The 11,715-nt window shown below is 34.7% G+C and overlaps 1 protein-coding gene across 1 annotated transcript in view; it reads right to left on the bottom strand.

Annotated features, from left to right (window-relative positions):
- Positions 1–5,927: 5,927 nt before the first annotated feature.
- The window catches only part of LOC110102396 (BTB/POZ domain-containing protein At5g48800), a 37,858-nt gene continuing 32,070 nt past the window's right edge, over positions 5,928–11,715 (bottom strand). The window contains exon 4 of the mRNA XM_020830727.2: positions 5,928–6,642. Within this exon, the coding sequence (XP_020686386.2) occupies positions 6,133–6,642 (510 nt within the window). The 3' untranslated portion in view covers positions 5,928–6,132. The remainder of the gene's footprint in view (positions 6,643–11,715) is intronic.

The raw sequence follows: 11,715 nt of genomic DNA, 5'->3' as shown, positions 1-11,715 counted from the left end.
AAAAAAAAAATAGGTAGACCTAGTTTATGAATCATCAAACCAGTTAGGGGTGTCAATATTTGACACGACACGACAACCCGACCCGGACCCGACCCGAAAAATCTGGGTTGGACCCGACCCATTTGATAAATGGGTCGGGTTCGGGTTCACAGATTTGACCCGTTTGATAAAACGGGTCGGGTCAGGTTGACCCGGCGGGTTTCCGGGTCAACCTGAAAACCCATTTAATTTAAAAAAAATAGAGAAATGTTTCTGTACAAATGAGTTCCCCGATGCTCATTTGATGGATTCCTCAGCCTGTCAGCCACTCCATAACAAGCTCCTTATCCTTACCCCACCCAATGAGATCATTTTTACTTTTTAGGCAAGGATCCTATTTCACGTGCTCCGTGCAGCTCAAGCTGTTGCTTCTGAAGCTCCTGCTTTGCATCTTTTACAAGATGAAGGAAAGTATCAACACCAATTGTTGTAACTTTATCAAGTTTCTGCATAGCCGTCTCCAGTCGCTTCAAGGTGGGATCAATTTTGAGAGCACGTTTGCCAAATTTTATGAATGCTTTCGGGTCGCGGGTCGGGTCGGGTCAACCCGGCCGGGTCAGGTCCGGGTTGAAATGTCCGACCCGTTTGTAAAAACGGGTGGGGTCGGGTTCGACCTGAACCCGGCGGGTTGACCCGAATTGACACCCCTAAAACCAGTAGCAAGATAATGAGGTATAAAGTCTTATTTGTGTGTTTATATGTTGTAGTTAATGCATGTGTATAAGTTCTTTGTTTTGTTTTGTTCATTATAAATGTTTTATGTGTTATTTTTTAAAAAAAATTTGTAATCATTTTATTTTATATATATATATATATTTTTGTGATTTATCTGTGATCGACACACACAAATCACTTTTTATATTGTATTTATATAAGGGCATAAATTCACTTTTCTCAAAAAATTTAAGAAAATTTTACATTCATTTTACCTAAAAATTTTAAGTGGTGATTGATTTTTCTAAATTATTAAAGGAAGGAAAATAAGGATTATGTCTCTCATTCTCATTTCCTTAATCAGGCTATTGTACTTTTGAATCAAAAACTATATAATTTGAGAATTGGACCTTGAAATTAAATCTTCTTTATCATCTTACATCTCTTCTATCTCATAGGAATCTTTTGCAAGTTGATTAATCCACTTCATATTTTTTTTAATCAAGTTGTTTATTTTTATCATTGGATTAAGTTTATGTTTAGTCTTTAAAGATTAAGAAAGAAATTAAAGTTACAAAAATAAAAAGAGGCATAAAATAATTCCAAAATAAAAATATGCGTACTATACACCAAAATTGAAAGATGCACAAATGTGTATCAAAAATCAAGATGCGTAGTGTGCTAAAAACTGATAAAGAGACACAAAATGAGACCAAAATAAGTTAACTTACCTTTCTTATATTTTTTAATCTTAGATAACTCATGTGTCTAAATGATACTTTCGATACTTGAGTTTGAAAATTATGATTTCTGACACTATTTTTGCATTGATGTTATACTATATATATTTCATGTAAGAAGATTGAAAAAGACCCTTTTTTTCTAAATTAGATTTTTGTTTAAAAAGGACTTTAACATATAAGAAGCCTGAGCTAGGGTTGATAAAATTCAAATTTCCAACATTTTTAGATGTTAGTGTGGTCAATTCATTTCTTACTATATTTTGAATAAAACCAAGAGGTAGCTTTCTCATTTTGAGAAAATTTGTTAAAATTAATTGATTCTTCTTAAACACTACCACCACCACAACCTGATTATAGTTTATATGATCTTTAGTTTGATATGTATGTTTCATTTTATTTTTATGTGTTTCCATTCTTTTTGATAATGTCAAAGGGGGAGAATCACTACAGGAAAATCATCTATTACCGGCGGATTTTTAGGTGAAAAATTATATATTTTCCGACGAATTTAATAGTTTTCCGGCGGATTTTTAGGGTTTTTTAAAGCCCTCTATTTAATCTCTCTCAAGGCACTTGGTAAGTATCTTTGGCAGACATTATGTTTTTATTCTTCTGGAGAAAACTTGAACAGAGAACTTGAAAAGGAGAGAGTAAAGGGTAAAGTTTAAGAGGGGGAAGATTCTTGAAGGGGGTTTCAAGGGAGTGTGGAGGGGATTTCACATGGTTGCTCCGGAAAGCTTGCACCTTAGTACCATCAGATTCAAGGTTCATCTTGAGGGAAGTTTTGGGAAGAAGAAGATCTCTTTGGTGTCAAAGGACCCGACTACTCTGCTACATCAGGGAAGGTGAACGGGATTCGTGGTTCTCTTCTATCTCCTTGAGGGAGAAAAAGGAGTCAAGGTTCTCTACCTGTGAAAGGATTTTTGGTTCTCTGCCTGTGAAAGGATTTTCGGTCCTCTGCCACACCATGTTAGTGGAAAGATTATGTAAGGGATTCTCTGCCTTGTTGTGAGGGCAAAAAAAGAGACACTAAAAGGTTTTAGTGGAATACTCAGAGGGTGCCTCTAGGGAATGGATGTAGGTCAGGTTGGACCGAACCACTATAAATCTTGTGTGTTCTTTTCTTTTATTATTTTTGCATTTATTTTTCTTATGATTAACTGCGTGGGTGAAAATTTTGATTTATCTTTTTATTGTGAATTTAATTTGTTTATGTATCAAGTTATAAAAAGATTTTTCTTCATCATTAAAGAATTTTTTTAAATATCAATTAACCCCCCCCCCCCCCCCTCTTGATTAGACTCGGGGCTAGTTCTTTAGGGTTTCATAACCCTCATAATCTTTCATATCAAGCCTTCTTATTTAACATCATAATGTATTGATTTATGTATCAAAAAGATAGTTATCAAAATTTGTCAAAGTATTGTAATATACAATAACAATAATAACAAAAACTAAAAGACTTTATCCAATTACGTGGGGATGAATACATGAATCTTTTTTCTCCATTATGTTTTGTTAAGAGTCAAATTTTCATTTAAATCTAATAACAAAATGTCACTTTTGTTATTTTCTAATCAAATCATTTTAGGTCTATCTTTACCTTTCTTAACATTAGTCAAATCTAATACATATACTCTCCTAACATGGCCATCATAAGGTTGAAGTTTTATGTGTCCACATCCTATAAGACTACTCTCTTTAATCTTATTTTCCATTGGAGCTACTCTAACCTTTTCATATATATACTTATTTTACATTCTATCATTAAAAGTGAAGCCACTCATACACTTAAGCATCATTAACTCGTCAACACATAACATAATTTTATGTTTCTCTTTTAATAGCCAACATTTTGTGCCATCATCTTAAAGAAATAAGAAAATTCCATAGTTGTGGCAAGGAGGGAAAAATACTGGAAACTAATAGTCTCATAGAAGGAAGAAGTTCTCTACAATCTGCAACGGGCAAAGAGATTATTATTGAGGAGCATTTCATGAGAAATATGTAGAAGGACGAGGATATGGGTACCAAAATTCATTCTTGGATGAGGAAGCATAACTAGAAAACACATAAAGGGAAGAAAATGGTACCAACATCAAAAGAGGAATCACAAAAGAGAGGTGAAGTAGAGTGTGACATCAAAGGAATAGAGGATCTAGTAATGACACTTAAGTGGAGTTCAATGTGTGCTTAGCTTTACTTTCCTTTTCCAATTAAATGGAAAAAAATGAAAGTGTAGCTTAATAGAGCTAGTATAATTGCACAAAATAGTGTTTGTCTTGCAAATAAAAAATTAACTACTTTTCCTTTTCCCATTGAATGGAAAAAAAAAGTAAAGGGTAGCTTAATTGAGCTTGTAAAATTGCACAATATAGTGTTTTTCTTATGTAACCTAACCTAATTCATAAAATTGAATTAACATATGGTTGTCATTTTCCGCATCACTTAATGATTGGTTCTTCCTTCTTGTTTTTCTTTGATAGTCTATGACTCAATTCCCATTAGGCATTAATATATTTTATCTTCTTACCCCTATTTATCTATATCTCTTAAAATTTTCTTGTACACCAATTACATCTTTTATGTTAAAAATATCAAAATCAAAATAATCTACTATGATCATCATATTCATTGGCCATCTCACCATAAATTTAGCATTACAGAAAAATGGTTCACTAATAGCCCTTCTTTAAATTCTAGTATAATAATGCTTGCAACAAGTAAAAACACTCATTCCTTTTCACCAATACAAAGATAAGCATTTAGCTTCCATCGAAGGCATTACTTTGTAGCATTCTTTCAAACTCTCGATCTTATTTTTGGTTAATTACCTTAGAGTGAGTCAAACAACAAGTTGCAACAAGTGGTTGTGTCCATAATTATTGAATGGATGGGTTATCACAAAAATAATCTAGGTAGCATATACTTATAATACATTCATAGATATTTATCAAGTACCTAGTAAATCATGACAAAAGAACTCACCCTCAAAGGCTAGCCAACAGTGGAACTCAATTAACAATCGTAGAGGCACTACTCGCTTGAAACTCAGATGAGAACATGCTCATTGTGATTAACAAGTGCAACTCACCCGAACCCATGAAGGAGCTATCCCTTTCATGGGACAGATTGAAGATTTGTCATAGAGCTAGCTCAACATTTGTTGCATGCCTTGACCATAATCTGAGTCAATTGCTCTCTTGAAAGCTTGTCAAGCTCAACTATACAAAAGTGCTTATTCAAGGGACCCTCAGATCATCTGGCCACAACATTTTGAAACCACTCTATTCCTACAACAAAATATCACTCATCCTCTCAAGTGACTCGAGATATCTCATACAAATCATTCGCAACATCAGCAAATCTAATGGTCACAAGGCCTCTCTTCCCATCACTCGCCCATAGACTTTCCCCTACCTTCTCGAAACTACTGAGCTTACCCAAAGACCACTCACCTGAGTCCATCTTGCCTTGCCTTCTTTGGTCCAGTTAGAGGATGACATATGTCTAGGACAGTCCATGTAATGTTGTACAGATATTCTATGTAATGCTATGCTTTTTCTCTTTTCTATATAGTCATTCCTATAGCCTTCAGAACCATATGAATAAGAGGTGTTGAAGAGCATTTTGAGTTTTTTTTTTTTCTAGATTTTTAGCTAATTTAGTGGATTTCATGTTGTTTGAAACTCATAGCTTTCTTGAGCTTTTTTTACAACTTATCGCTCTCTCTTTCTTCCTACCCTCCATTCCCACACAAGTTTTTTTTTCCCACACAAATTCTAGCTCACTAGGTCACAAAATAGGTTTGCTAGTAAAGTCACCAACAGACAATTAGATGTTAGTATGTGTTGTCAAATGACATCCTCTTTTCAAATCTATGATCTAGAATGCAACCCATCTTTATATGTTGATTGAGAGCTTAAGCTTCCAAATACGAGATTTTGAGTTTGAAACTTGCATATATGGTATGTATGAGTTTGCGATTTAGTTCGTTCACAGTTCCACCAAAAAAACCCAGATTTACCATGGCACCCACATTGCATGGTCAACAACCAAGTTAACCTAATATTATTCTAGACTTTGCAAAGCATACAATCTTACCGTGATAAAAAAAAAATAAAATAAAAGTTTTATTTGGGACGGCTTTCTTATTGCTTAAAATAATTTTTTAGTAAAAAATAATTTTTGTTTACTAAAAAGCTACATTAACTAGTTAAGAAGCCCTCCCAAACGGAGCCAAAATGCACGACCCCAATATACCAACGTTACTTAGTTTCAGAAGATTTAAACTTTCATCAACTCATCTGAAGATGAAAGATTGTTCAAAACCTTGTGCGTGCTTGCTTTAGAAAACTGAAGGTAAAGATTAATTTGTCAAGTGCAAGCGGTTCAGTAACCCCGAACACATTATCTACAAGTTTTAATACTGCGATGAAAAACACCTGGCAATAGTATCTATAACTAATAAATATTGCCGTAAAAGCCTTCTGCAACATTTTACTCGGACACATCATTTCTTATTAGATTGGAAGTACCAGTTTTCAGTTCTCATTCAAACAATTACGAAAATAATAATCACCAAAACACAATCTTATATATAACAACAGTACAACACTAGCATTTGATCCTACTCTCACTGAGAAAAAAATCTTACAGGATTGAAGAAGAATGAATGAATAAAGTTTCATGTTCTTCAAGTGAGACTGGTGTCTGATTTCTGAGAATTTTTAGATGGTGAATTATCTCCTCTGAAAGGACTGCGCCCAAATAAGCTAAGATTTTCTATCTTTCTTGCAATAGAATTCAACAATTTCTGAGAGCTGGAATTCTTGAGGCCTTGTTTCATGCAGGAATGACCTCTCTCAAGATCATTAAGCCGGACTCGCATCCGTGCAAGCTCAAGCTTTAGCTCTCGGTTCTCTCTTCTGAGAGATATATAGTTATCTCGAGGAGAAGTGACTCCACTAACCATGCAGCTTCCTACTCGCTGGGACTGATGGGATAACTTCTGCTTGTCATCAAGGTGAGAGCAACCTAGAGCGTTTCCGAGTCTCATCTGTTCTATGTAGAGCAGCTGCACTGTTGCCTGAAGAGGGAGGCGTTCATTCTGAGAAGCATGAGAACTAGCTTCCTCGGAGAGCTTCTGGAAATCAACTATTTTGCAAAGTCTTCTCCTTTCCAAATCCGACAGTTCTTTATGAACCTGGAAAGACAAGACAAATATGAAACGAATCAATAAATATCAATTTATAGAAGCACGAATAGAAAAATCACTTCAAAGTTATAACAATTGGGAATATAGCACTTTCTAAATCATATCATTTCCTAGCTCCTTGTATAATTCGCTGGTTCAGTATCAATTGGCCGCTGGTGGAAAAGCCAACATATATTTAATAAGGATAAAAAGAAATAGAAAGAGAGAGTGGTATGGAAAAAAAATAGAGGGAAAAAGGAAGAAGGACAAAGAAAATAAGAGGGAGAGAAAGAAAAGTAGAGGAAAAGAGTTAGAGAAGCAGATAGGGTGAGGGATAGAAAGAGAACGAAATAGTGAGGGAGGAAGAGAGGAGAGACAGAGGAAGAGAGAAGGAGAGGGAGTAAGGAGAGAGGGGGATAAGAATAATGGCTAGCTCCGACGTCTGTGACAAGCGAGGAAGTGGTAGTAGCTGCAAATTTACCCATCTCACTAGCTCCTTGTACCCTCCAAGCCCTGCTAGCACTATCGATGTCTTCTCCAAGTGAACCTCGGCATGGCTCTTGGCTTTACACTGTTGATATTATCTACCTCATGACCTATTTTAGATATTTTAATGATAACAAATATATGCTTAGATGTTCTAATGTGTGTGCTAAGTATTTCAGGTGTAATGATTTCATGGATGTACATAGAAATTACTTATGGGATTTACATTGCACAACTCAAGTTCAATCAAATTTTGAGCTTCAGATGGACCAAGATGGACAACTTGAAGGCTTTTATATTATCGTAGGAGTATGTTAGTGGTCCATTAATATTTACTTGCATGGTTTGATTTGCTCACAATCTAAATATCTATTAAAATAATTTATAAATTAATCTTGATAAGGAAATCTATAAGATTCCTTTATTAAATAATTTTTATAACCTTCATTGATTATATAATAATTATCAAATATGGAATGATATATAGTTAGAGAAATTAAAGGTAATAAGCTTATGTAGTAAAAATTTTATTATTTATTCATTTTAAATTTACTTTTTTCACATCAATTTATTGTTATTTGATTAATTTTATAAATTACATCATATTATTAGAGAAATTAAAGGTAACAAGCTTATAAGTACCCCCGAGCGGGGGAAAAGCAAACTGTCTTTTTAAACAGGTACCGTCAAAGACCCCATACATGGGTTTATTGCGAGTGATGAGAATGAAGATTACGGCCGTGGTGTCCTCGTCCGACGACCCCTACCATACACGCCTTTATTGCGTGTGGTGGGAATGCCCAGTTTCTCAAAGTTTCTCCTAGATGGGGGAGACGCCGGGAGGCTGACGAAATTTCGGGTGAACATACAATCGCACTTAGACCTGATCTGAACTCAAAAAAACAACAGTGGACTCGGACTTGTGAACTTTGATACAATAAGCTCAAATCGAAATGAATTCAAACTCAAATAAAAAATGACTTGAAAAAGAAAATGATCCTGGACATTTGAACTCAAACAAAAACTTGAGTTGGACTACATATGACTTGAACAAGATTTTGGACACAAAGAATTTTGACATTGAACTTGAACTCAAATCCACAATGAACTCAAACGAGCTTCGCTTGAATGCAAATAACAAAGATTTGAACTTGAGCTAAATGAAATGATAAGAGAACTTAAGTGAATAACAGAAGGCCTAAATTGAATATTAAGTGAACTACAACGAACTTAACGTGGACTTGAATGAGTCATACAGCATCCAACTTGAATGAATTATAAGAAACAAGCTCAAAATAAAGATGGAAGACCTATCCAAATCTCATCCAAACAAGGACTTGTGCAAAAATTCATTACAAGCTTTGGCATAAAGTTTATTTGAGTAAAAATATTCAGCCTATAATAACCATCTCAATGTGAGTGAAGGGATTGGTATCAAGCCCATCGTGTATCTTGTGAACTATCTTTGAGGACAAAAGTTTACAAGTAGGTTTGAACTACCTTTGAAGACAAAGGATTTGCAAATAAAATTTGTGCACAAACAACAGAAGACAATGAGAGATACGACTTGACTATGAAGTCATGATATGAGGACTTTGGATCATTGATTTGTGATATTGGATTTGACTTATCCATAAGCAACAACAAACATGAATTGCAGGAGATGTGATAACCTACCTTTAAGTCATCATGCAAGATCTAAATGAAGATGTCAAAAGTTGTGATCATTCGAATGCATCCAAAAGAACATCTTATGAACCATATAAAAATGATGAGGGTTGATGTGTATATCAATCATATGAGAAAATATGATTGTCCTCTTGCAAATAAAAGAAATTGATATATATAATTGTGGGTTCGCAAGCAAGCGTCAACATGGATATTCCCAAGTTTATCATACATGTTGCAAGTATAATATGATCTTTAAGTAAAGAAGGTCATGGGATAAAAAGCTTGATCATAGAGCCATAGTACGGGGCCTTTAGATCATGATAACCCACTCGCAATGTTGAACATGCCCCATCCCAAATGACGATCAACGAGAATCATCATTTCAATTGGATGGCAAATATTAACGATTAACGATGTCAAGTTAATCTTGTATTTGTATGCTGCAACCAACCTGGGAGGATGAAGAATTTTCATATGTAATCTTAGAAGACAGATTGATCATGGAATCATAGAAATATGACTCATTTATAATTGACAGCTAATAAGAAAGATAGAAATGTGATACTCTATCTACAAATGACAACGAAAGTTGAACCATACGACAATAGTTGAACTACAAGTGTGATGAAATCCCTTCAATTAGCTATCTTATAAGTATGTGTGGAAACTCCTATGGGTATAGGAAGTTATGCAACGAATAAAACATATTGTAATCGACGTTAAGTAAATTGTGAATGAGCATAATAGCCTATTTGCAAGCAATGAAGATTACGAATGCACCTATCGAGTACGACATAGGACCGCAGTGCAGATTTATGTAGCAATGCTCCACAAGCAACATTAAAATACAAGCAGATACATTCAACCTTATCAGTAAAGAAATTGGAATTGACATCAATCCTCATATCACTCAAGCAAGAAAACATGATAGCTCCTATTACATCTATGTGCAACACTAATAAAAAATCATAGATGTCATAAAAAATTATGGTGTGCCCACAAGTGACTATAGAAGGTCTATCATGCACATAGTGATGCCGGTTATGGCCAAAGTCAATACGCTCTTTAGTGGCATCAAACCCTTGAGATATGAATCAATAGGATATAATCGGTAGGGCACAAAGCCCTATGTTAGCTAAGGTGGATTCAAATTTGTCCCCTTAGACAAACATTCACCCCGGGTCTACAAGGTCCCTTTGGACGAAGCAACCAATGGCTGCCGACAAAGATCCTTCTTTCAGGTTGGGTCGAATACCTCCTCTGACTAAGTAGACTAGGGACCATGATGGCCCGAGACGACGGAACCATGAGATCTTGATCGGGTCTATCATACATTCCCCAACCATCTGCTTTAAGTACAAGATGGTGAAATTTCCAATTTTAAATATTAAATCTTCTAACTTTCCAAATTTCCAAATCCAAGCCCAATGCTGCTACTATATGCCAGATAACATGTATTTATATATATATCTGATTGACGACTAGCCTTAATTGAAAGTTCTCTCTCATGATTTGGAGGGGTAATTAACTATAGGGGCTTGCGCCTATAGGAAACCAGAACTCAGATCATAAAGTCCTCACAAAATGAGGGCGAAATCTCTGGGTAGTGTCTTATCTACAAACCCATTTGCCTTCCAAAATTTACCCTAGAACTTAAGTTTGTTAAAACTCCCCTCAAAGAAAGCAAAGCGGGCGGATGTTGGGGCCGAATTTTCGGAGCATACAGTGACTAGCCGCTTTATAGCCGTTTGAAACTTATATCTATTTAATACAAATGAATTCTTGATCAAATATAATATTATTAGTTGATAAATTAATATTAGAATAATAGTTTTATTCAAATTTGACTTTACTTATCATTTCCCTTTAAATACCTCTCTTCCTCTTCATATAAGGGCATTTGCAAGATAATTTGAGCATGTATTATTTACATCAAATTGTATTTTTCATTTTCTTGATCTAAGCCATTTGGCTTTGTGATGTTTAAATTGTAATTATATTGGGTTGTACTCACCCGTGTAGGAGAGTAGTTACGTTGTAAAGAACTTTTTTGGTTTAAAGAAGTCAGGTTTGCAAAGCTTTACAAACCTGGGATTAGTGAATTCTAGCCCCAGAGTTGGCTAACGTTGACGTAGGTCAGATTGAAATCTGGGTCGAACCACGTAAAAATATTATGCCTCTTATTTTTATTTCTTGCAAATATATTTCTTTGTATTTTTATAAAAATTATATGATGTCACACCCAAGTTTGACTCACCCTATACCACGAAATGAAGTATAACAGAGAAAGATTTCAACATATCAAACTCCACACTTAACAACAGGAAGCATGTAATATACCTTATTGAACCTCAACATAATTAAAACAAATACAAAGCTAATGACATATGCTTTTGATGATATAATTGCGCTTTAGCTGCTCTTCAGTTATCCTTTAGCTTCCCTTTAGGTGCCCTTTAACTGCTATTTAGTTGCCCTTTACTTACGCTTTATAAATATTTACCCTTCTATGCTTACTAAATCATTTACATTGCTAAAGATTATCCTTTACATAAACAAATTCATACATAAACAAACATATTCATTTAAATAACCAAAATAAACTAGAATACATGTGATCATAACATAATGAAGATGGAGTGCGATAATAAAACATTTATTAATTCTTATAATCTTGTTTGGGTATCTCACCCCGGTATCCCGATTCTTTCTTCTTTTCCTTTTGTAAACAACCTTCACTAAACTTCCTCATTCAACACAACACCTTTACTTCTCTTTCTGTAATACATTTAGCAAACCAATTTCAATAACCCCTTTATTTCAGCAAATCGCAACAGTAACTATTACTTACTTTCAGCAAACAACAATACCCTTACATGCATTTAGCTTTTCCTCCATTATCCTTACTGATTTCCACATTCAGCA

This window comes from Dendrobium catenatum, unplaced genomic scaffold (assembly GCF_001605985.2).
Source record: "Dendrobium catenatum unplaced genomic scaffold, ASM160598v2 fragScaff_scaffold_94, whole genome shotgun sequence".
NCBI lineage: Eukaryota > Viridiplantae > Streptophyta > Magnoliopsida > Asparagales > Orchidaceae > Dendrobium > Dendrobium catenatum.
The sequence above is the reverse complement of the archived record's forward strand: the minus strand, read 5'-3'. Positions and strand labels throughout refer to the sequence as shown.